The sequence below is a fragment of the Phoca vitulina genome, unplaced genomic scaffold, assembly GCF_004348235.1.
Source record: "Phoca vitulina isolate PV1807 unplaced genomic scaffold, GSC_HSeal_1.0 scaffold23, whole genome shotgun sequence".
NCBI classification, from domain to species: Eukaryota; Metazoa; Chordata; class Mammalia; order Carnivora; family Phocidae; genus Phoca; species Phoca vitulina.
The window spans coordinates 7,805,337-7,832,865 of NW_022589726.1; the positions used below are offsets into that span (position 1 = coordinate 7,805,337).

The following is a 27,529-nucleotide window of genomic DNA, read 5'->3' on the forward strand; positions in this document are numbered from 1 at the left end:
CAGTGGACAGCTGGATCACTGTGGCTGGTTTGACTGCAATACAGAAACATGTAACATAATCAACAGGGAAGTTTCACCAAATTCCACTCTCTGCTACCCAAACTTGAGTTCTTTCAGCCCCATAATTAAACATAAAATCACGCTGAATTGAGGCAACAAAACAAAAAATTAATATGATACAAATAGGGCAGAAAGCTGTTTCTATAAATGCTAATTGTATATTCAATAGGTTTTTTTTTAAGAGGACAAAACACGTAAATATTCATTTAAATATTACTATGTCCACTCTACTTTCTTTCCCTCCAATTTTAACACTCTTAGACGGCCCTCATAGCTGAGGCGCTTGGCATTCCTACTGGTTTCCTCCAACACCATGTCCTCAGCTCCCCACACATCAGTCTATCAGACCAACATCCCCCCGAGAGTGTATCTCTGCAGAAATGGATTGTCCTTTACTGCCTGGGATCATTGCGACCTCCAAGGTCACTTCCACTGTAAGCGATCCTCCATGTCCCAAAGTTCCCTTCTCACCCAGATATGTTTTAAGCATGCCATTCTTCTGTTTGGAACTCGGCTGTGACTATCTTAGGAGACATGGATCTATAACGCTCTCCTTTAATGTCCATCACTTGAGACATCTTTCCTGCTCATCCACTTCTCCTGGGTGGCTTCACCCGTTTACTCACATTTTGATCAGCTGGCGCCCCTCTTAACCTCACCCTACACTGCTCATTGACTCACTCTCTCCGCACACAGGTGTAATCGTATACTGTTGGAACTGTTTTAATATATGTCACTATACATCTGAAAGTTGTCCATTTTAGCCTTGCAACCGAAAGAGCAGATGAAAATGGGAATAGAAAAAGAGCATAGCCTCCTAGTTGCTATGTAGGACAAGGGTGAGGCTGAAGACGGTGACCTAAATTTTAAAAGTTATATAAACAACAAGGAATTTCATTCCCCCTATTATAAAGTATTAAATTTTAATTGCCGATTATATTTACTGCTATCACTTTGTGACTGTATGATGCTTTGTGACCCATAAATTACTCCTTACGTTATCCTAACTACAACCCAGAGAGGAAGCTTCAGGAAATACGATACTTGCCATCCCCATCTTACATATGAGCACACAGGCTCAAGGGTGTTAAGTGACTTATCCAAGGTCACATAGTTACAAATTCATTAACTCAGAAAGCAAGTCAGATAGACCTTCCATTGAAACCTAGCGTTCCATCTGAAGCCTCGTTTAGAACCAAGATTCCTAGTTTAGAAAAGCAGGACAAAGTCAGAAATATCTGGGAATGTTACCATGGAAAAAAAAAGCTGACTTCATAAATTCTCACAGGCTTTAACACTAATGATATAAGGTATTATATTTCGTGCATTTACTAGGAGCTGGACACTTTAGCTAAAACTGCAAGGTAGGGAGTATGAGCTGTGTTTACAAAAGAAGACATTGAGGCTCAGAGAGGCAATGATGGCTTAAGCGTGGTAAGGGCTAAGGCCCAGACTCAAATCCAGGTCTGCTAGGACCCGAAGTGTGTCCACTTTACACTGCACCACGTAAGAAGAATTATTTTGAAGAGTAACATACCAGATGTTCTCTATCACCACGAAGAACAGCACAAGAGGAAATGGACTGAAAACCACACAAGGAGAAATTTAGGTTGGATATAAGACCCTCCTGTGGGGGCGCCTGGGTGGCTCAGTTGGTTGGGCGACTGCCTTCGGCTCGGGTCATGATCCTGGAGTCCTGGGATCGAGTCCCACATGGGGGGGGGGGGGTCCCTGCTCAGCAGGGAGTCTGCTTCTCCCTCTGACCCTCCTCCCTCTCATGCTCTCTGTCTCTCATTCTCTCTCTTGCAAATAAATGGAATCTTAAAAAAAAAATGAAATAAAAAAATAAAAAAAAAGACCCTCCTGTGATAGGCAGGGTGTTTAAATTTGCACACCATGACCAACGGTACTCATGACATCTTTCTAGACAGCTTTTTCTCACATGTAAAGAGATTTTCTACCAAAGATGGTTTTGAGATTGTTAAGTAAATCAATAGAAACATTTTCTCAGGCTCAAAAATTTTATAGAAAGATAAAACCTCAAAATAAGACAACTAAATTTTCACTCAAAATCTTAAGGATATAAAATGTCAGCTTCTCAAATGGGGGGGGACACTAAATTTTTATTGGAACATAATTACTTAAAAGAATAGGAAATAGCAATGATGAATACATACCACATTATAAGAATCCTGGGCAGAAAAAAAAAAATCAGTCACAAGGGAATTCTTCTTCATACTGTGACCATGTATGGCCAAACCCTCTCAAACTATACAGTCTAGGCACATTGAACATCCTATTAATCCCATAAAGTACATAATGAACATAAAAGCTCACTCACTTCATCATAGCAGGAAACAATGTGGTACTTACTTACTGTATGGCATGAATTAGTTCTCTGTGAATACTTAGGAACCCTTAAGAGGTTTCAACAATGCAAGTTAGATAATAGAACAGTTTTGTTCCCATAGGTTTTAACAATTGAAAAGAGTCCCAGTTGATATCCCCTGAGATTAGTGATTTAATGGCAAAGCAGATTAAGACTATGTATCAGACTAAGTCACTGTTTTATTGTTTAGAAAATTACAGACTTTAAATGGTTTTTGTGTAACTCATCAACTGTCTGAACAGGATGTGTAAAGCAACACACAAAATCCTAAGCCTGACTGGTTCATGGATAAACTTTAACGTCCACAAAAAAGTAGGCTACCCTGGAAGAAGAGCATGTACCTCTGAAACAAATAATACATCATATATTAAAAAAAAGAAGAAGATAGTAGGAAGGGAAAAATGAAAGGGGGGAAATCAGAGGGGGAGACGAACCATGAGAGACTATGGACTCTGAGAAATAAACTGAGGGTTCTAGAGGGGAGGGGGGTGGGGGATGGGTTAGCCTGGTGATGGGTATTGAGGAGGGCACGTTCTGCATGGAGCACTGGGTGTTATATGCAAACAATGAATCATGGAACACTACATCAAACACTAATGATGTAATGTATGGTGATTAACATAACATAATAAAAAAAATAAAATAAAATGTATAACCTTAAAAACACACACACACACACATAAGATCTACTAGTGCCTTGGTTTGATAGCCTGGAAAGGAGCGTGCTGTACATAGCAAGTCCAAACAGAATGTCATTAAACTCTATCCCATTGCTATGCAAGGAATTCCAAGGGGGTGAATTAGGGTTGGGAATGAGTTCACTTTCACCCTACACATACAGGAATTATATGGTCCAAAGACAGGGGAATAAGAAAGGGGAATAAAGCATGTAAAATCAAACTTTACTTACTCTTAAACAAGAAATTTAAAATTTACTAAGAGCACAGGAGAATGAAAATGTTATAGGATGGACAGTATTATCACATATTGCCTTTCCATTCTTTCCGATAAACTCATAAGGTGCGCACCCAGCGTTGGGTACTACTCAGGGACTGTTAGCCTCAGGAGAATGGGATGGGGCCGGGCACAGAGATGGTCATGTGCATACCGTCCAACTCCATACCCTCCAACTCCATCAACTGAGAGCGATGCTTCATCCATTTCCATTAGGGAATTTAGAGAACATTAAAGTTGGGTCACCTAAGAGGATAATGGTAGGAAAGAAAATGTAGGGACAGAGATCCCGTAATAAGGAAATGATACTCTAGGATCAGCTTCTGACACGCACTGGTATATGTCTTCTCTGACCTCAAGATTCATTTGGAACAGTGAATGATAAAAGACTGCAAAACAAATGCTTCTTTATAGAACATTATCAGCTATCATTTTATGATTCCCTATTCCTAAACATAAGGTAATTCCTTCACCTCCCTGGGCTTTGGTGGTTCCTGGAATAGGGTGCTCCCTCAAGACTGAAAATATTTGGATTGTCTGGAAACTTGGCAGGCCTGCACTTCCTTTATTGGTAATGTTAATGCTTAAACTTCCAAGTTATGCGACATTGCTACCTTTGTTATTCCGACTGTGGAGTCCTTACCCCTTTGGTGGTATAAAACCTAGGATATTAGATCCCTCCCCCACCAATGAATCCTTAGTTGTAAACCTCCCTGCTTTAAGTGGGGTGCTTCCAAATGCCCCTGAAAGAAGTCAAAGAAACAAAGAGTTATTAACTGATTTTCCTTTTTTGCTTATTTTCATGTGAACACTCAAAATTAAGAGCAAAGGACATGAGAAACAGGCAATTAAAATAAGTTTTTGTAGAAAAAAAAAATTAGAAACTACCTGAGAAAATTATTCTGTGAGGTTCTGCCAACAAAGCTTTCTTCTGTTTTTCTGATGATCCAAAGCTGTGACAAAAATTCTTTGAAGGTACAGCGCTAGAGTCTATTTTGGAAAGCAGAACGCTATTTCCAGGAGTGAGGGAATGGAAAGATTAATGCAGGGCAAGGCATTCAAAGTCTGTATCGGGCCTGGGTGATAGTGGCTCACAGCTTACTTCTTCAGTGGAAAGGCATAAGCTGGAATTTGAAATTATTACAAACACTGCCTTGATGCCTATGGGTTAGTACTTTTAACCCCTTTGTAGCCTCTTTGAAAATACAAATCATCAGATTAAAAAAAAAGAAAAGACAAAGCATGCGATTCAAAACCACATTCATAGTGGAAAACAAACATCCAAAGACCATCATTTATACACAGTAAAGAAATATTGTCATTCGATTCAGCCGACATTTATTAAGTCCTGCTACGGGCTTGAAACTATACTAACATCACCAGTGATGATTTACTGACTGCCTGTGATACGGTGAATAAAGTTTTTTTAGTGGCTTCTCATTGAATTCTTACAAAATAAACCTAGGAAATGAGAACTATTATGACCCTTTGTTTTATGCACAAGAAGACCAGAGCTGATGACTGAGCAACTTGCTCAGTCTAAACCCGCTGACTGAACGCAGGCAGTCTGAGCTCTTAATCATTTGCTGAATTTCCTTCTAGGTCTTAGGTGCTAAGGGTGAAGGGATAAATATGATATGCTTTCCACTTTCAAGAGCTCATTTTTTAAATACAAAGGGTAGCAGTATCCAGAAATACTAAAGTATACAATTAGTCTCTTTGACACCAGGTGATTTTAAATTTATCTGATAAATTAGCATGAACAGAGAGAAAAAAATTAGAGCAACGTATGTTGAGGCAGTGGCCCAAGAGAATTATCCTGATCTTTCTAATTCCCTTTCCCCTCCTTCTTGGAGCCAGTATCTGGCAATTAAATACCTATCTTTTTAAACCTGTACTGACCAGGTAAAATTTGACTCCTTATTTTGATAGATTAAATATGTGTACATTTGATATTAGCCTGGATGTTTGCTGTGGTGATACTGAGAGAATATAAGCTCAGGCCCACTCGTACAATTAATTCATAGGTTATATGTAGAGCTATATTCAAATAATGACATAGAGTGTCATTAGGATTTGGAAAGCAACACAATCATTTCTATGGAAGGACTGTTAAATTCTGAAGAGCTCAAAATACTTGAAAACTGGAATTAATTTAGCTTCACAGCATCCGAAGCACAGAGAGGGTAATCTAAGGGGCTGACACCAGGTTTTCCTTTTTTGGTCCCCAAGACTGTAAGTGCCCCAAAGGCAGCCCCCATCCATACTGTTGGCCTCGATAACCCCAGGACCTAGCACAGGACTTGATCCACAGTACTGTCTGAAGACTTGAGTAAAATGTTTAGATAAATGGAAAATTGCAAAATCAAAGGGTCTTGCCTTTGCAGCCTTAGGGTTTACGTGGTCCAGCCAAACAAGAGAGAAGTAAATAAACAAGTAAGTAAACAAAAACAGTGCCCAAAACAGTCAGGTGAAGCATCCGACTCTTGATTTTCACTCAGGTCATGATCTCACGGTCGTGAGATGGAGCCCCGCATTGGGCTCCACGCTGAATGTGAAGCCTGCTTAAGACTCTCTCTCTCCCTCTCCTTTCTCCCCCCTCTCTCTCTCAGAACAAAAAAACAAAAACAAAAAACAAAACACTGTGTCTAAGCAGTCTCTTGCATGTCTGTGTTGTCCATCTTACATGCTTAGTCCTTCTGTAGGATACTATGTTCAAACAGACACTCAAAGTGCATTTTCTGGGTAAATGCATTGAAATCACAGCACAAAGTAATGACAAGGCTTCCCTTGGTCCTACAGCGAGGATTAGCTATATGATCTGTTCACACCCAAACAGGACTCTTTGAGCATCACGAGGCAATCTCCCTCTACCTGAATTTAAAGAACTATCATTCCACAACCTGAGTCTAATGTAAGAGTAGATTTAATACAATTCTTCTGAATCTGAACAGGGGGCTAAAGCCTGCTAACCCAAGTTTGATTTGCAGCCACTCATCAATACTGAGGAAATACAATAAAAAAAAAAAGAGACCTTTGCTTCCCATAGCATCCTAAAAAAGACATTATACTTCTAAAATCACATTGATTATAAAAATGAATAAAGAATGAGTGAAAAACAAATTTCAGGGTCGTGGCTACATTGGATTACCCCTGAGGACGGAGTTTGGGTAGTCTGGATCTATCAAATCGACAGATAATCTGAAAACCTTATGTCTGCCATTACACCCCACCTCTTCCCCCCCCCCCCCCCCCCCCCCCCCCCCCCCCCCCCCCCCCCCCCCCCGCCAAGTCTTTTACCAGAGTTGACCCCCTGTTTCTGGCCCTTCCCCCCATCTGGTGGAGGTGCTAATGAGTAGTGAAATGGCCAAAGGGCAGGCAGCAGGGGGAGCTGGGAAAACAAAGCAAAGAAGGAGACAGGAGGCTGGATCATCTACAAACTCAATAATCAGTCCCTGGGTAACAGAGCTGGCTGTGGCAATAAAGATTCTTGGGTTTTACAACCCTCAGTGCTTGAGAGCCATTAGCTACAGAGAGAATGTTCCCGTCAGGGACTTAACCAGGAGAAAAAGCATGGGTAAACTGAACAACCTGCCTAAACGTCTTCAGCTCACCAAAACACAGAAGTCCTGCTTTTAGTCCAAAGTAGAGACAGGAGGCTCGATTCAATCCCATCAAATTGAAATTTTGCCAAAAATGGTTAAATACTTGTGTGAAATATTGAAGAGTTTAGAATAAGGAATTCCTGGATTTAAAAAAAAAAAACTTAAAATAAATGCAGATACCACCCTTAAAAACAGAACAAAAATATTTTCTTGAAGTATGGGGTAGTTTTACCTATGTTGCCTAGTAAAAAATACACACACACACACACACACAGAGAGAGAGAGAGAGAGAGAGAGAGAGACAGCATATTAATTGTATTTATCATGAGAATTTCTAATAGTTTAGAAATATATACTGCCATCATAAATACTTTGGGTAAACATAGGTAAATATGTGTATGGTGGTATGGATAAAGTCTTAAATATCTTTAACTATCATATAATTTCATATTCTTTGAATTCCATAACACCTGACATTTAATTAGAGCGGAATTGAGATAACTGTCTTTAGGATTTTACTGAGCTGATTATTTTGTGTAGAGAAATAGGACATTTATCAGAACAACCTCCTTCTATAATTTGCCACTCAGTCAAGTGGGACAAAAACCTGTTCTTCCTTGATTATAGTCTGATAAGACCACATGGTTTTTGTGGAACTGTGGTGGTATCACCTGAGTGGCAGACCCCAAGGTCAATGGCTGTATAGTCGTGAATAGCCAGGATCTGGTAGAAGTTGGCTATGCCAAACTGAGCAGGATGACAAAATAGGGCAGGTTATCGACCTCTTTTTTAAAGACTTCTTTTAACAGAATAATTAAGAATAGCATTTCAATAATCAAACAAGTAAAAAAGGAGATTAATCTTGAATCAAAATATGAATGATCAAATCCAATTCTTGCCTTCGGAGTATGATTTATTTCTTAGTATTTTTATATTTAATCTTGCATTTTTGAAGAGTTATTTTAGTAAATTTTGCAGTAAGTTATTAAAAGAGAAAATAAAGTTAAATCACTTTTCTCCCAGAGAGTTCTATTAAAGTTTGCAAAGTACTCCATTTTTATCAGAAAATATGGCAAAGGAGATGGTTTCAGAAAACACGGCTTACCAGTTTTAAACACATTATATGCATCAGAAGACTCATATTTAAGTTACTGAGCATATAGCAAGGAGCCATGTGCTTTCAGGGAAACATCTCCATTTTTTAATGCTTGTTATTACTACAAGTTTTTAAGGGAAAATGGTTTTGCCTCCACACACTCCATTAGCAGTTCTTGATGTTATATCAAAGTCATTTCTTCCTCTCCGACTCCCATAAGAAAGTTACAAGTATCTGCAATATGCATTATTTGATATTTCTTTCTAAACATCAAAGTTATACTTCAGTTTAAACAAAGCAAGTGTTAAATTACAAATGGCTAAAAGTTAAAAAAGAAAAAAAGAGGGAACAAACATCTGGAGGGGAAAAGTCATGGAAATGAAAACCTAATGTTTGAACTTCAACATCAGATTCCCAGGTTCCTCAATGCACTAATACTTGGGATCTTTAGAAGAAATCCAAAGAGTTTTAATCAGTCTAGTTCGTAATAGGTTTTATGCTGATTTAATTTCCTGTACTTGATCTTCACATCATCACTTAAGTTTCTAGATGTCTTCAAACTTGAAAAAACAAAAAGCCTTTGTTGCCTATCTAGAATCCTCCCATGTCTGACCAACAGCTGAAATTACGTCACTTTCCTGTGCATCACAAGCTCTGAAAAGACAACCGCCCCTTCAAAAGAGATGGAATGGAAATGCATATTTTTACATCAGTGTACTGCACACACCCCATTACCAAATAAAGAGAATGAGCAACCCACCCCCAAAACAGCTGGGCTTCGTTAGTGACCAATCAAAGTTCAGCTTCAGCAACTAGTCCTTGGTTCAATTTCTAGGTCAATCTCAGTATCTCCAGAGGGTTTGTTGGTTGGTTGGTTGGCTTTTTTCTTTACAAACCATTAATTCATATTGGGGCTATACTTCCCTTCCGTCCTGTTTCCTTTCTCATAAAGATATTCAGAAAACAAAACACCTACAAACATCTTTGTTCCTACTGCTTTATTCTTTATTATTCTGTCCTTGCTTCTTTTCCTCCAGAAGCACTTTCCCAAGCAACATCTGGATGGAGCCTTTCATCCTCCGGGTTCACATCTTCTTGAGCCTTCACTCCATTCTCTAAAACTTTTTCCAAATATTTTCCATCACTAACTCTGTTCTGCGATAAGCTCCCTTCCTAGGCAAAAACTGAGAAAGGCAAATATTAAATGCCTCGTCTCAACTGGCAGAAGGACTGACTAATGGAATTCTATGGAGGTTCCAAGAAACCAGCACATCTCTGGATGCACATATTGAGACACACAGGAGGAATCGTACTTTTCAAATTGATGAACAACACATGACACCAAACCTCTACAATTAGAGGAGAGGCTTATAAGCTGCTATGTGCAATTTTCCTCTTAACTGAAAATAGATTTAAAACGTACTTCAGGATTATTTATAAGCAGTTCTTAAGCTTGATGATACTAAGCCTAGATACATTAAAGACATAATGATACCACTGAGGGTGCTTGGTTAGTTGGATGTATGACTGTCACCTTGCTTCATGTGTGTGACTACTGGTAGCTGGCTATAAGTAAGTAAGGTTTAGGTTGTTGGTGGTAACTACATGAAAATGTACAGTGGAATTAATCATAGTATCTAACATTATTTGAGCATTTGCATGTGCTATGCCTTTTATTAAGTCCTTTGCATGGGTGATCTTATTTAATCCCCACAACAACTCTGTGTATGAGAAATGTATCTGTCTAACAACTATGAAAAATATGCTGCTCTTACCACCTTTTTAGAGATAAGGTCACGTAATTTGCTCAAGATTCCACAGTTAGTCAAGTGGTGGGCCAGAATCTGAACCCAAGCCATCTGAATCCAGATCCTGAGCTCCCAACTGTAAGACCAGGAGAAAATTTAGGTCCCACCTCTCTCTCCTTCCTTTACCTCTCACCTCCTCCACACCAAAACATTTTTAAAAAGCAGAAGTCCAGACTAGCTCATTGAAGTAAAAGATCCAAAATCTAATTCAAACTCAGGGGGTTGGGGAGGGCACAAAGGAGAATAAAGGAAAGACTAGAAGTGCTCTTAATCAAAGTCCACTTAATACACTCACTGGATTTGCCAATGGTCCATTCCCTAGCCTTAAGCAAGACTGATGCAAGTTTCTCCCCTACTTCTATACACGTACTTTTGATTAGTCAACTCCTGAGTAGCCTACCAACTGCCGATTCCAATCACGTCAGGTGAGAGGGTTACCCTGCAGATGTTTTTTTCCAGGCCTGTTACCTGACACCGTAAGATTTGTAGGACATCTTTTTAAAAGTGAAAGAGCTTTAAAACAAAACAAAGCAAAACAAAACAGCTCAGAAGAATACAGGGGTAGCAATTTGGCTTTTTGGTCATGTACCTAGTAAATCTAGTCAGTTCAAAAATCTATCTCTACCACAAGGAAATCGGTGAACGACACCGTTGGAAAGAACTGAATTTACTATGAGGTCCATGCCCATTGCCTATGGAAAATACAATAATTTATTTCTTTAGCATGAGCTTTCCTGCAAAGAACGCCGCTGAACTGAAAGCCTCGCGGCGGCTGGCTTCACACTCTACCCAACAGAATATATACAAGCAAAGAGGAAACACACCGTCACGAAAAAATACACAATTTCCTTTTATTACCTCTTCTGAGTAGAACAACTCTTCTTTGGGGACCAAGTCAGGGAGCCGTAACAGTTCACCACACAGTATTTTCCATTCTCACAGCCAGTAAAAATTAGGAATCACCCCCGTCAATGAGGATGACCCAGTTATTCCCAGAAAGCAAGGGCCTCCACGGTGGATGTCTCTCATGGGCTTCTGATCCAGCATGAAGATCAGATGCCTGGAATCCATATCTCCCTCCAATGAGTAAGAATCCATTAAGAAAAAAAAAAAAGCACCTAGGTCCTTGGCTGGAACACTGGCTGTGTAAATATGAGTGGTGGGAAATAAAGCCATAAAGATAGGTGGGTGTAAACTGTGGGGGCCTTGAAAGCGCCAGGGCAGCTTGTAATTAATTCAGGGGCTGGCTGTGCAACCACAGAAAGTTTTGGAGAAAGAACGGTGACATGACTATAATCTACAGATGTTACTGGTGAACATTATAGGATACCCCAAGGGTAGAACAGGTACAAGGTAGAATGACCAGCTAAGAGGCAAGCTATGGAAAGAATCTAAGTGTCCATCTACTGATGAATGTTTAAGGAGATGTGGGGGGGGGGTGTGTATGTGTGTGGCACATATGGGATGGAATATTGTTCAACCATGAGAAAGCAGGAAATTCGGCCACTGGCATGGATGGAACATGAGGGCATTATGCTCAGTGAAATAAGTTAGAGGAAGACAAAGACTGTATGATTTCACTTACAGGTGGAATCTAAAAAACCTGATTTTATAGACAGAGAGAGTGAAATGGTGGTTGCCAGGAGTGGAGGGTGGGGAAAGTGAGGAAATGCTGGTCAAAGGACACAAACTTTCGGTTATCAAGTCTGGAGATCTAGCATGCGGATTATAGTTAACAACACCGTATTATATGTTTGAAAGTTGTTAAGAGAGTAGATCTTAAATGGTCTCACCACCAAAAAAAAAAAAAAAAAAAGAAATGGTAATTGTGTGAGGTGATGGAGGCGTTAACAAATGTTACTGCAGTAATCATTTTGCAATACATAAGTATCAAATCAACGCTTTGTATTCCTTCAGTCTACACAATGCTGTATGTCAATTGTCTCTCCATGAAGCTGGGGGACACAAGAGAGGCCACACTTGATGGAAGCTCTCGTGCCCGTTAACTTTCAATGTCTTTGCTTACAATTTATTTCATTTGAGCAACATTAATCTCATGACTTCAAAGAACTTACCATTTTCTATTATGTTGCATTTTAGAAAGTTTATACAGGTCTGTCTTCTCAAAGTTCTGACGCTTAGAAATTGGCAGACTTGTATTTACATGTATGCCAATACCAAGCTGGTCAATGGTGTGCTTGCTAGCATACAATGGAAGCAGCACTTTTTGACTTCTGAGACTAAGCAGCTTTGTCCTCATGTGCCAGAACACTCTGTCCCCTTGAGTGTATGTCAGAAGGCAGGCCATCTACCCTGAGACCACCAAGCTGGAAAGGCCATGTGTGTGGGTGTTCCTGTGGACATTCCCAGATGCACCCAGACTTCAAGCCCGTCTTGCAAAAGCTCCAGACCCATGAGTGAAGAAGCCTCCAGAATGTAGACTCCTAGTACTGGAGTCACCCCCAGCTGCTTGAGTCCTCTCACTGAGGCCCCAGACATCTGGAAGCAGAGACAAGGCTTTCTGCTGTGCCCTGTCCATATTCCTGACCCAAAGAATCCATGAGCATAATAAAATGGCTTTTTTTAAAAAACATTAAGTTTTGGGGTGGTTGGTTAATCACTAATAGATAACTGGAACCATATGTACAACAAGAAAGGTGATAAACCCACCGGTTGTGGAGCCCACACTTGAAACATGATACTTAGGTCTGGGTGACATATTTCAAAAGATTAAAAAACAAACACACTCAGAAAAGAATAACAAGAATGTTCCTTTGGGGGAAAAAAAATGAAAGGATTGAAGATATTCAGACTAAAAAAGACAACAAAGGGTATGTGTTAATTGTCTTCAAATATTTGAAGGACTATCAGGAGTAAAAGTGAAAACAATTACTCTGTATCTTCCCAGGAAGGAGGCCTGCTACAGGAAGGCAGGCAGAAGAATTTTCTAATGTTCAGAGCTTTCCAAGAAGGAAGAGGCAGCCTTAAGAAGTAGTGAGTTCCCTAACACTAAGGATCTCAAGCAGTCCAGATGATTACCACCTGGTAGGTAGGTTTGGAGAGAATTCATTTATTGACCAGAGAGTTGAATGAAATGCTCTTATTTTAAGGTTACACTGCAATGCGGAGATGTTTTTAATCTAAAGATCATCCCCATTTCCTTGTGCTAAGAAATCTAATCCCAACACATGTTGAGCAGAGGAAAAAAAAAATACAAGATGAATAAATTAAATGAAAGGCAATACCACAGTATAAATAGAAAGTGATGTAGAACTCTAGAGGAAAAGGAATGGCATACCAACAGGAAAATATAATCCAGCATAGCAGCAAAGACACTTAAAAAAAGATGAAGCATGAAGAATAAACCAGGGAAGAGAGAAAAGGACATCCAAAGATCCCTTTGCAGAAGAAACCTCGTATAGAGGATGTCTTTATCTTTCTTGAGAAATGGCTTTAGTCATTTTTAAGACTTTTCTCCTCTGTCAGTGGGAAAGACAGACCAAAAGAACGTGGGTAGTGTAGCAGCAAAGGGAACAAGGCTGAAGTGGTAAAATGAGCGACGCTCTTCAGTGATCACTGGATTTCTGGCCTCAAGGAGCTACAGGATCTGTGTGCCTGTGGGATCAAGAGCACCTGCCTGGAAGCCACAGTCGCTAACGTCAGTCCGCAGGAATGACCACTAAGGGAAGCAAACAGATCTGAAACTAAAAACCTGGTTTCCTAAAAAGCCAACGTAAAAAGGAAAAACACAAGCCACCTCGAAAATGAGATGTGTCCAAAGCAAAGCCATGAAGGAAACAACAACAAAAAAAAAAAAAGAAAAGAAAGAAAACGTTACAAAGTTATCTCATACACATTTCATCTGAATTTTATCACCATTTGTAATCAACTTCCAAGGTTTCATAATACCCTTTAACCTTAGTTACTCAACCCACCGAACAAGTCATCTCATTGTTACCCCTGTTTGAAGGAAGAGTGGAAACTCTTTTCATGTTGATAAGAGATAGAAAGAGGAGTCACTCCCAGGAAAGAAAAGCATTGTGAGTAAACTCCTGGAGCCTAATGGTAAAGGGTGGTGATAATTCGGCGCTTGCCTTAACCCTTTCAAAGACTCATTGAACCAGAAGTCAGAAATACATGTAATTGATAAAATAAAAGTAATTTTCACTTAAAAAACGAAAAATAGAAAATTTTCATTACCAAAAAGAAAAAAAAGAGCCCAGAAATTATATCTGATTACTCACCCATTTCCTAGGTCTGCCTCTTGGCCGTTTTTCTCCAGTGGCTTCTGCTTTCTGCAAAATGAAAAAGGAAGTCATATTGTTTCCTACCTGACATTATTTATAAGTGCTGCACCGAGGGACACATTCCAAGTAAGAATGTTCTGGTTTGCGATGAGGTATGGAGATTGCTTTAACAATCCCCTTCTCCATGAAGGCTCATCTTCTTCTCCATGTTGGAGTAGATCCTCCTTCCCGGGTGTTTCATTGCATGATGCACAGAGATATTTACGCATCTCTCACCCTCAAACACTCCCCTGGAATGATCTCCTCTGAAATGCATGAAAATGCTTTTAATAAGCCATTTTGCTTTTATTTCTATCCACAATAAAAAAAAAATACTCCCACATAACCATAAATATATAAATTATATAAAATACTCCTACATATCCACAATATAAAAAAATACTCCCACTATATCCATGATTTAGAAAAATCATGTCTCTTAAATGATTTTGTTTCCATGTCACAGCGAAAGTTACAAAAATTAAAACTGATATATTGCTTTACAACTTACAAAGCACTTCCACCTACATGGCTAATCAAAAGTAAGTCTAAAGTAAGTAAGAATACATAGGCTTTTAATGAAAAAAAAAAAAAACCCAAACATTTGCATAGTTCTACATAGTTAATTTCCTATTCCTTGCCAAAAACAATCACGTGTCAATCAATTCATTTAAAGCAGAGAGAGATTAAAAAAAAAAAGTTGGCAGAAATCGTCAATGTTTGTCCCTGTGATGGAAACTAGGGGTGCCAAAAATAGTAATTAATAAAAATGCATATTATTATCAACAAGTCCCCACTCAACACAGACCTGACATGAATATATTTCCAACTACCTTGAGAGTTTGTTTTATTGCTTCAAAGAAGATTTTTTCTGGTATCACAGTTGTTTTTGCCTTTTGAATCAAATTTTAACATCATCTATAAAGTAATTTCCCTATGTTTATGACCCCTACTCCAATCCCCAAATACACCAAAACACACATACACACACACGACATACATCTTCTATAAAAACATATGTTTATACTTTGCAGGATAAAGAAAAGTTAGTACACACTCTTCTATATATAAGAATCATCCCAAGGCTATAGAAACACAGTAATACAGGTAACCTGAGCCAGCGTAAGTTGTTTTGCATTGTGCTTTTGTTACCTAAGTTAGCAGCCAGTAGGTACTTGGTACAGTGATATTAAAATTACCTGTTATAACTGTCTACACTGCCAAGTGAGAGTCTCTTCTTTCTCTCTTCAATCTGCCTTATAAAAAGAGATGGAGATAGGGAGCGCCTGGGTGGCTCAGCCGTTAAGCGTCTGCCTTCGGCTCAGGTCATGATCCCAGGGTCCTGGGATCGAGCCCCACATCGGGCTCCCTGCTCGGCGGGGAGCCTGCTTCTCCCTCTCCCACTCCCCCTGCTTCTGTTCCTGCTCTCGCTAACTCTCTCTCTGTCAAATAAATAAATAAATAAAATCTTAAAAAAAAAAAAAAAAAGAGATGGAGATAGATGATAGACGATATAGATAGATAGATAGATAGATAGATAGATAGATAGATACACACACATACACACACACACACACACACACACACACAAAATAAGCCACAAGATTCCTCACAAATAGTATCTCCCTGACCTGGCATTACTAGCCAACAGGTCCTAGGAATTAACCCAAATTCTGTATGATTATAATACTGTTAGTTCACATTTATTGAGCACATGTGTTATTTTCATCTTTAATCTTCACAACAGCCTTATAAGGTAGGTATTATAACGTCTCTTATTTTGCTGATGAGCAACTAAGTCTTAGATAGTTGAGGAAGGTCACACACAAAGGCAGTACAGGGCATGCCTGGGAGCCTGGGATTCGAGCCCCAGGTTCTGCTGGCCTCTAGAAACTGGCTTCCTCCCCTCCTAACAATACTACCTCCCCTTAGCATATGCGCATTCACTACCATATGGAGATATTCTAGTCAACTAAAATTGTCGCTGACTCAGCTAATTTCCCTGAACAGAAGGAAATCTGGTAGCCTTTAAGAGCTCAGTCTAACTGTGAGGTTTGGGCACCGTGGGTCATTTACTACCTGTGCATGGGCTCATTTATTGTCAGGGGTTAGCGGCACTGTCTTACCTTTAGTCATAGGGCATGAATTAAATTAAATGAAAGCCAGGAGTACCCAGCGAATCACACACTCTTTCTGAGTGCTGTCTTAGGGAGAGAGAGTTGTCTTAAGAGGAACACAGACTCTACTTTGGAAAGCTTGGATTCAAATCCCTGCTCTGCCGGTTTAGCTTTATGACTTTGGGCAGGTCCCTGAAAAACCTTAATTTGGTTTCATGTGTGACATGGAGAGAATGCCTCCTGGGAGGATCGAAGTGCCCACCATAACTGCAGTGCTCAATCAATGCTCTTCACTCCTAACAAGATGGAGCTCTTCAAGGGAAGTTTTCCTTCAAGTTAGTCCACTCTCAAAGAAGTTTCAGTCAATGCAAATATTCCATTACACCCATCTGTCACCTTTAGAATGAAGCTTTTAAGAAACCCTTTGGCTAGTACACAGTGAGTTATAGGAGTAAAAAATTCCCTAATACAGAAGCAGTGTCTGATTTAATCTTTGGGATCAACTGTGAGATTGCACAGTTTACCCAGTAGTAAATTACACAAACATGGAAGATAGAAATCCTTTTTAATGGGCACAGGGATGGTAGGTGGCATTAAGAGGAGGAGGTTATTGACCTTCAAGGCTAGACAGCGCCACACCAAGCTTTCTCGGTACAGTTGTTATGTTTCAGGGGCCATGATGGGATCCGGGCGTATCTAAAATCTGCTAAAGAGAAGGTTGTTTTCTAAAAAGGGTTTCACTGCATTTCAAAGTCAGAGAAAGCAAATCTCTCCAACGGAGAGAAAGCCCTGCAAATAAGAGGACTTTAAAATGAGCATCTCATTGACAAAAAGCCTATTCAAAAATAAAATTCGCACCATTAACTAAAGGGCAAAATATCACAATTATCACTTGGACTTGTTAAAAGCAAACTGGCTCCTTGGTCTTCAGGCCAGTGTTACATGTAAACTGAAACCCTCTTCGGAGTCTACATCTAGAAGAAACACATTAACTGTGCTGTGTGGCGTCGATCGGGGAGGTTTTCATTGTTCTTTAAAACCCACATTATTTAATCATTCTGATCAAACTTCACAAAGCCTGCAAAACAAGTTAGGATTTTAGTTTGTAAACCAGAAGAGATCCAGGGTTTTTATATAGAGGAAAACACTGGCTTTAACTTTTTTCCTGTGTTTAATGCTCTTCAGAATATTATTTTTCAATAGAAGATAAACAAAACATTTCAGGGGCTTGTTTTGTTTTTAATACATCAGCACACACAATACTGTGGGAGTATATATTTGGTTTCCCTTCACCAGAGTGGAATTTGGTTCTATACTATAAACCCATGTATCATTGAGACAGTAACTTGTTCTAAGTATTTACAGCTTATGGGCGTGGACGGGTGGGTGTGGGGAAAGAGGCTGGGAATCCTGCATTTGTAAAAACGGAGATTTCAGACTACGGCCCCACGATTTTGCGAATACTTGCAATTACCACATCATATCTTGTTAAAAGTGTTATTTATTCCTTGCTTATCTTCATATTTTGCCTTTTAAAAAAAAAGTTTAGATTCGGAACAGTATGTTTAATTGTATAATATGCTTAGAAGCAAGTTCATGAGGGTTGGGAAGAATGTTAAGTGGGAAATGTAATTTTTCCTCTTTCTAAGAAGTCTGGTACTCCAGGCTCTTACATGTACTCCACACTAAAAAAAAAAAAAAAAATTAATTGAAAAAGGAAATTCATCTAACAAATATAACTCTTAAGCTTGGAAACAGTGCTTACATTAGTGCCTGGTACATAAGATGTGCTCACACACTTACTGAATGAAGAAGGAAGGAAAGAGAGAAACACTGGTGTTTATATTCCGTGTGTCTTATTTCCTTCTTGCCGTCAGAATTCTGCAGCATTTTGTCTAGACCCTTTATTGAACAAATAAGAAAACTGGATGTGTTCTGATCTCTAAAGACATAGCCCTGTGGGTTTTGGGGGCCAGAAGTCTGGGGGGAGGGTATTAGCTGCAGTAGGCACCCATTTCGAATCCCTTTAAAAGTTTGTAGAGAACTACTCTCCAAAGGGTTTCCTGAAACCTAACTTCTAACCTGCCTTTCAGGTTACTGGACATAACATAACCAATGTTGTAGCAAATATTTTACAAAATATCCTACAGCACATAGTAGTGGAAAGATTATAAGCATTAGAGTGAGATTTGAATTCAAGCCCAGGTGCCATCATTTTCTAGAGCTGAACATTAGACATGTCACAGTTTACATCTTGGAATCAGTTTTCCCATTTGTGAGATGAAGACCATACTATCTACATCAGAGGATTAAGGAGCTAATACATGTGTAAAATGCCTGACAAAATCTCCAGCATGTGGTAGGTACTCAAATGTAATTTCTTCTCTCCCTCCATATTTTAAAATGCTACCCTTAAAAAGAATACCTCCCAATTCTGAGTGATTTTTCTGAGCATTATCTTGCATTATCTTACTTAAATAGGACAGCTATTACTTGCTCAGTTTCACAAAATGTGAGATTAAGCCAACTGCCCACGTTCGTAAGTAGTGAAACTGAGACCCAATGTGATTTCAAGGCAATAAAGGGTCTGTTCTTCTGGGAGATATTTCATATAAAATAAAAGAGCCATGGGCAGATTTTAAAAAAAGAAAAGAAAAACTTCTAGGGTGAAAATCAAATGAGTCATTAAAAGCAAAACATTTCCAAGTTTCCTATAAAGACATAGAGAATTGCTGAGATTGGAAACTAAGAGAATTATCCAATTCTGACTTCTTGGTCAAATTTAGATAGCTATTAATTTTTGTTACTTTAAATGCTCTCATCACATTTTATATGCACTGTGATAATGCATGAAAGCCCAAACTCCCTCACTCCAAATCAATCAGTGCCTCTGCACACAGAGCAAAAAACAAAAGCTAGAAAAATATTTGGGCCTAATACCTTGTTTTGTTTTCATGTATCTTTATCTTTACAGATACATTTTTAAGACTGAGACCTGCAGACCAAAGAGCATATGGAGCGAACTATCCAACGTCTAGAAAGTCACATTTTATTCCTTTCAGTTGTTCTTTTAAACATATAAACAGTGCAAATCAATGTGCACTGGCATTAAAATCAACTGGAATCATCAAACAGGCTAAGCACTGAGTATTTCTCATTTTACTTTTCTGATAATCCAGTTCTGTGGGGCTCCAAATTTTAAGTGCAACCATCTTTAGTCTTCAAAAGATGTTACGAGTTTGCCATCACTCCATATTTTACAATAGGAAATATAAGTGAACTCTATCGTCCATTGTAGTTCATGCTCATTTTACCCAAGGAAGCCCTTATTGTCAACTCTCATGTCATTATTTACACACGCCTGTCTTCACCTATACAAACACTAACTTAAAGCCAAGGCCAAAATGACAGGAAGAGCTACTTTCAAAGTTTAAGATTCTCCTCCTTTAAACCATCGTTCTACCTTTTTTGTAATCAGAAGAATCAATAGTTATGATACAAGAGTTGACAGCGGTTACCTTCTGAGCAAACTGCCCCCTCCATCACCCTGGAGAAAAGACAGTGACTGTACCATTCCTCTCTAAGTCAATCAGAAGATGCCATTCAAAACTGTTCAGTGTCTTAAAACAACAGAGAACAAAGCAATACCCTAAAATAGAATCACTTTTCAACCTTTTTCTCCTGAGTAGAACAAAAATTCATAACTGGAAGTTTTAGAATCTAGGATAGTGAAACTCATTATTCTACCCTTGTACCAAGCTAGGTGGTTCCAAGGTGAGCTCTGAAAACCACAGAGGGTGAGCTGACAAGACACGATAGGTTGGAATGCCTTAACGGACATAAAATGCTCTTCAGCCTCCATCTATTCTCAAGAAAGAACTGAAACACAATTGAATACCAGTCTAGGATGCTCTATCTCCTTAGCAGAATGATTGGTTGAGACTTTGAGATAAAAATGAGCCATGTGGTGGGTCAGTCAAAGCAATGAGGAGCTCTGGATGATAAGTTCAGAAGAATGATAGCTTCCAGAAAATTAGAACTATGGGTCCCTTGAAGTAAAGTTACTTCGTGAAAGAATCCAAACGTGTTTGAATTGCCCATATTTGGATCATGATCTGTGATGACCCAAAGGCATCGCCAGATAGAATGTACTGATGCATTAAGGCTTGGTCCTCCCTGGCAAAATGAAGTGGAAATAAAAGAAAAAAGAGTCAATTGCTTAGGTAAATCAGCATAAAATATCAAGATAATGGAGACAACACTTAGGTTTTACTTAATTCCACCCATCTGGGTACAAGTGTATAACTCAGATAGGGCCCTGAATCCCAGCGGAAATTACCATTCAAACACACAGGAATCAAACAAAATCATTCTAGTCACATAGAAACCATAGCTGGAACTGTATGACAACTTCCAATGCCCATCCTTCCATGACTTACCTAATAATGATGCCTTTGGTTACTCTCTTCATTTGGGCCTATTATATTCTGAAAAAAATCTTGTCCTCACTCAGCATCTATGCTCTAACATTTATTTCTCTGAAATGATGAATAAAACCTACAACCTCTCATCACAAAATACCTGTGTTTGGTGTTAGTAATCATTTATGAAAAGTCAACCACATTTCTAAGAACACAATTAGAAAAAAGCACAAATCTGCCTTTTAGGGTCCAATCAATACCAGACCTTTTTTTGTACAAGCAAATGGAAGATACAGATCAAATGTTTACCTGAACACCTTACTTGAAGTGTACATACTTTACCTAGATGATATTTTCATTCTGCACCTTGCTCTCTAGCTCTGGCCATTCCACCTAGAGTCAAAAGGAAGTTCAAGCAAATCTATGACACTATGAAGTAGGGCTGTCTCACACCTGAGATCTTTTTATATGCCATTTCCCTATTAAAATTTAATTCAGTCTCAGAAAAAAGTTTTTGTCCTGAAAGCACCTGAATGAGAATTGGCTTGAGGCTTACAGATGAACTTGACTTTGACCTTAAACACTGGAGAATGAGTGACAACCCCTCCAGTATTCTCTCATGATTACAAAGCCACAGCAGAAACCCTAAACACACAGGAGATTATATCTTTCTCTTCTCTAAACAGGCAAAATGCAAAAATACAAAGTATTTCCATCCAGCACAAACATGAGAAGAAAACAAAACAAAAAAGAAATTGAGAGACAACTGGTCACAGGTACACCTCAAATTAAAACATAAATTACAAGGTCAAGACACACACACACACACACACACACACCAATAAATTATTTATTCAGGAAAACATTAACTTCTGATTTCTTTTATTAAGATAGCAATATGAAGCTGGTTCAGGGAGAAATTTTGAGCACTCAGATTGGACTTCTCAGGAATGACTAGAATTGCTACATAATGGTCATCCATGGGACTCTGTCACGATGGAGCATAAGCAGATTGAAGAATTATTACCTTCTCTTCCAAAAGTTCCAAGCAGAACAAATTGTGCTTTTATAAATGTTTGTTTTATATATTACACAAATCAATTTTATATTGAATATGGCCTGAAATTAAAGTGCTAGCTAATTGAGTAGTTGTCCACTTGGTCTTGCAACATTCAGCGTGCATTGTCAAGTTTCACATTGCTAATTTTCCAACAAGCAGTTTTGTTTTCAAATGCCCCAAGGCCAGTGACTGAGTCCAAACACAAACTTTGTAAGTAAAGAAACTCCAAGCAGCAAGAAATTTTAAACACACAACATCATCAGGATTCCAGTGTATGTTGCATCTCTTCTAATTTTAGAGTTCTGTTCTCCTATATACTTACCAGTTTTGTTTTGTATTTTTCATTGGGATGAATCTCAGTTTGCACAAGAATACCCAATTTATTAATCATAGGAGACTTCTCAATCTACACTGGTCAGTCTAGAAGGGTATGTTTATCTTACATGTTATGAACAATATAACTTTTTCTGGAAAAGATTGCTTCTCAAAGTCCTAACATGTTTTGTCAGAGCACAATATATGTTTGATAAACAAATTTATGTTTGATAATCATGTTTACATAGGATAGTAACAAACTCAATAAATACTGATTTGAAAGTGAAAATACCTTAAGTTTACACGTGCCATGAACAATTCATCAATGTCATTCATTATTTTGCAAAGTATTATCTTCTCCAAATGAAGCGTAATTTATAAAACTGAAGAAATATAACAGTCGTGTTATGGGCAAATATATTTACTCATTTTTATTAGAAGGGACTTTTATGCCAGAATTTTGTGAAATAATTTTGTCTGGATGAATGAAAGATATCAGGGAAAGATTTCTGTGGGAAAAAGAAAATCAATTTCTGTTTTAGAAGTTGTAATAATGTATACATATACATGAAGAATTATCAGAAAGATGAGTAGCCTTGCAGGATCATTTGTAAATGCCTATTACTAAAACAACTAAAAATAAATCAAACCTTACTTGGGAGGAGACCAACTTTTTTGTTATTTTGCTTTAGTTAGTAAATTAGACACAAGTCTCAGCTTTCCTTGTGTCAATAAAGATTTTGTTAGTCAGTGGTAAACTTTTCAAAATGAAGAGAAGCATCTCTTTACTCATTCAAAAAAATGTACTACAGTGAAATGTGAAAGACGAGATTCATTTTCTTATTTTTGCTTAAAATTTTAAATCAATTATTTATGATGAGATATACAGATTTCTTCCTGGGAGATGTTGTAATGATGCATTTTTCAGAGCAATTACATCAGAGTTTCAATGTTTGTTAGCTACCTACCAAGATATTCCTTTGCCATTTCATTAGAGTAAAATTAAGTTAGGTAAATCCCACACTTATGCAACATTGAAAAACTCCTTTGTTAAATTAGCTCCTTTCAGCTAATTTCATAAACCAGGTAAAAATGTAACAAATAGGAAATATTCATATTAGAAATATCAGATTATATACTGTCAGTTCTAAATGACAAGGTAATTTAGAGCTACTTCAAAGTTTATTGATGAAATGTGGGTCACAATTAAATCTTCACTCTGTGAAGCAGTTATATTTAAATACATTAGAAATCTGCTCCTTCACTTCAGCTCTGTTTAAGATTATTAAAATAAAACAGACAAGAACTCATAGTTACTCCCTAAACAACTTTTATATGTATCCCTGGTTGCTATGGCAGTTTATAATACTGAAAACTATCACATCTAACATGGTTAGTGCCCACAGTCACAGAGAAAACCACACAAAACATTAGCCCCCAAAGATGATCTTATAGTCCTTTTTAACAAATGCTGCACATGATGTACTCAAATCTACTAAAAGGTATACCATAATTTACTTCTGAATTTTGAGCCTTTGTTTTCAACTAATATGCAGCCCTACAAATAAAATACAGAAACTTTTTTTGATTTCTTTATAAAGTTTAAAAAAAGTGAGTTTTATATTCACCTTCGCTTCTCTGTACGTGCATTGACCCTGAGATACTTCCTCTTTGCTAGCTCAAATACAACCAACATGACGTTACTTTAAACTGCAATTTAAAATTTATAAATAAAAACACTGGAACTTATACCTGACTGGGTTCTATCCTGCCCCAAAATACACAATAAATGAATCAAATACTTGTTTAAAAAAACTTCTCATTGTCCCATTTAGAGCATTGCTATATCACCTGATGGAAAAGCATTTTGAGAGATTATGATGTATTATATTGGAAGTTTATTGTAAGCAAACAGCATACTTTACCATCACATTTAAATCTGTAAAATTCATGAAAATTTTCTTCCAGTATCCCATCACTGGATTTACTTCTAATTATCATTTGGCAAAGTACTTAACCTTATGGAAGGATTTGGTTTTGCAGTAATCATGTAAATAAGCACAAAGTAAATCAATCTTTATTATTTTTGAAGGAAATTGCAAACAACACCATCAAGCAAATCCTATAGTTCAGATTTATTTTTAACTCTTTCACAACCGGTGCAGATCTTAATTGCGCCTTTCTCCACTCCCCCTCCTCACCCTCCCAGCCCCGGTTTTGAGTTTCATATTATTTGGTGATTGTTTATTTAAGAACAACACTGGAAGCATCTTCATAAACTTTTTATGCTAAGCAATTATGCTTAGAAATCTTACTTTGCTTGGAAATGGTAAAGGTAGGAAATGAGTCTTGGGTTACCCAGTTGGGACAAATCCTTAGGTTTGGATCTAGAATGGGAAAATTACAGGGAAGTTCCTGTGGTCATGGAGAAAGTTGGGGGGACTTAACTTGAGAAATCTCACCTTTTGAGCTGCTTTGGAGGGACTCTTGTTTTTGCTGCCTTTGGGTCTTCCCCTGGGTCTCTTAGGAGAGGGCTCACCGGTTGGCTCCTAAGTGTGGGGGGGAAAAAATGTTGTTGTGGAAGAATGTCTGAAAGAAATTGACCCTGACTCTATAGTTATATTTTCTGCATGTGCTGCTCAAAAGAACTGTTGGAACACATTCAGTAGGAGCATAAATGGAATGATGATGGTACTGAGTTTACAGAAAGAGGAAATAACTATACTTTTAATCCCAGGGTTCAAGAAGGAAATTCTATTTTGCATATGAAAACTAGATTCTGTTTCAACTCTAAAAAGGTAACAAAGGCTGACAAGGTTGCATGGTCTAGGAAGAAAGCTACACAGTTTTAAGGTGTAAAATATGAAAGGGTTATGCATTTGGCAACTTACAAATCCTTTACAGGAATGCTACTACCCATTGTACTAGCATTTCAAACAACAGAAATATGAAGCTAACATCATAAATATTTCAACAATCTTCCCTATTGAAAAGATGGTTTTTAATCATCTCTGCATATCTGCATTGTAGGTCAATTATGACTCAATCAACACATTGAGTGAAGTATTGGAGCAATTATCCAAGATCTTCAACTCAAAATAACTCCATTCCCCCTAAAATTTCCAAATAATTATGGTAAATCTGTTGTGGGAGGTTTTGCTTGAATTACCTAGGTAATTGCTTCAGTTCTCCACTTCCTTTTGGAGCTGTAGGCATGGTCTGTAGCCTAAATTTAAATGTCTTTTGATAAAAATAAACATTTTCTCCAAAACTTGCTTTTGAGAAAACTCTTACGGTGGGGGGAGACTGGAGAAAACTAAAAGAGGGAAAAAATGGGGGAGAATGGAAGTGTCTGGGAAGGAGAAATTGAAACTATCAATAGGTTTAGCAAAACTTTGCCAAGTAGTAAATACTCAAGTGGTTAAGAGAATGCGATGATTAATATTCCAGATCCTAAAATATTTATCCAGTGAATCATCAATTTACATTTCATTCAGATTCGGTGATTAAACGGGACTAACTAACTTAAAACGCATGAACGTCTTCAATGAAAATTCGCATCCTATTTGGAGACTCTGGGGAAGGTTCCCTGCAAGCTTCTGTGGGACCGCTAGCGCCAGTGGGCACATCCGGAGCAAACACACCGGAGACACATTTTTCTTTCTTTGTGAACTGCCTTAACTCAAAGGTAAAACCTCCAATCACCTCCAGATCCCATTGCAATTTCTTTTGGATTCTTTTTTTGGAGGTGGGGGACAATTCGAGTTAGAGAGAGCTGGGTGGCGGGTGGGAAACAAGGGGTGGGGGGGAGGGCAGAGACTTCCCGGGAGGTGTAAAACAGGATCCTAACGCGGTTTTAAGTATCGCTTGGGCAGAGCGGGAAAACTCAGGGGCCTCTAGATTGGCTTGTTTCCTTTGATGATTTCAAAAAGGTATATAACCCTTTCAGTTTTTCTAAAACGCTCTGGCAAGCAAACATTGTTCGATTTCCCCCCACCCTGCTCTCGGGCAGCTTTGGGACTCCGGGATTAATTTCTAATCGGCCTATTTGCCGTGAAGGAAGCGCTTTAAGGCCAAGGAACGCAGGAGAAGTTTTAAAGCCCGCGGAAGCGGAGTTTAAATGTTCTCAATAGACACGTCCCGCTCCAGCCCTGCCCGCCGAGGCTTGGAAATTGCAGCGAACAAAACCCCCCGCCCTGGGCGCTGCGCGCAGCTCTGCAAGCGCCTGCTGCACGCTTAATTGGTTGCATCCGCAGACAAAACCCTCCACTCCGCGGGGTCCCGGGCGCCCCTCGATCGTCCCCTCCCCAACCCCCAACCACTCGCCCCGGAGTAGTACTTTTAATGTCTACAGCTCGGAGGCGCGGGATCCAGGAGCAAAAGGGGGACCGGGCGCCTGGCGAGGAAGTGACCTAGCTACCGTGCACACTCTCGGACACTACTTTCCGCCGCGCCCATGGCCAAACGAGTTAATCCCGTCCCGTGAGGCCCCAGGCTCCCCTGAAGCCCCTTTCCTGGGACACCTCTGCGGCAGCCAGCAGAGCGGCCGCCGCGCCGCATTTAAAGAGCCCTAAGAGGACCGGGCGGGCCCACGAGTTCTTTGTCGGGAGGGAGCGAGTCTCGAGCCACCGAGAACTTGGGGAAGGCGCCAAGGGGGCGGCCGCGGCGCGCCAGTCCCGGGCCCGCGAGCAGTCCCGGTTGGCGGGAGAAACAGCCTCCGGCCCCCAGGACTTCAGCCCCTCCAACCCTGAGCCGCCGCAGCACCCCTGCGCCCCCGCAACGCCCCCCCCCTCACCTCCTTCCCCCCGCGCAACTGTAAAGCTGCTCGGAAAGTGCCCGGCGAGCCCTGGGTTGTCTGACCCCGGCCGCTTCGTCACGAGGAGACATCGCGCCACTCGGGGCCGTGCACAATAGCGAAAGCCCGAGGACGCGCTGCGCCCGACCCCACCTCCCGCCGCCTGCCGCGGTGCCCCATCTCCCCGCCCCGAGGAGCGCGGGCGCCCCGGGGCTTAGCCGCGCACTCGCGCCGAGGACTCCGCAGCCCGCCCCCACGGCCGGCCGGCAGCGCGCCGCCGCCGCCGCCGCCGCCGCTGGACTCCCGCGCTCGGGTCGCCGCGCGTCGCGGGGCCCTGGCGGAGGGAGCGGAGGTGGGCTGCCGCCCCCACCCCGCCCGCGTACTGACTTGCTGCTGCTTCCTGGGTCGGCCGCGTCCTCTCTTCTGAGGCGCCGGGGCGGCAGGTTGTCCCTGGGCTGAAGTGGACGGCTGCCCGGCGCCTTCACCGCGTGCGCTCATCCTGCCTCCCGCCGCCGCCGCCGTCGCCGCTACCGCTGCCGCCGCCGCTGCTACCGCCGCCGCAGCCGCTTCGCCTCCGCCGCCCCAAATGTGCCCAGCACCTTTCGGGAGACCGGGCGGTAGGG

The 27,529-nt window shown here is 39.9% G+C and overlaps 1 protein-coding gene across 1 annotated transcript; it reads right to left on the bottom strand.

Moving 5' to 3' along the window:
* Positions 1–1,485: 1,485 nt before the first annotated feature.
* HMGA2 (high mobility group AT-hook 2) lies at positions 1,486–27,404 on the bottom strand. The gene is made up of 5 exons (XM_032421070.1): positions 27,294–27,404; positions 24,574–24,660; positions 14,157–14,207; positions 3,181–3,278; positions 1,486–1,642 (listed from the first exon to the last, which is right to left on the bottom strand). Exons 1-5 carry the CDS (start codon positions 27,402–27,404, stop codon positions 1,486–1,488), a joined length of 504 nt encoding a protein of 167 aa, XP_032276961.1.
* Between the last annotated feature and the right edge of the window lie 125 nt (positions 27,405–27,529).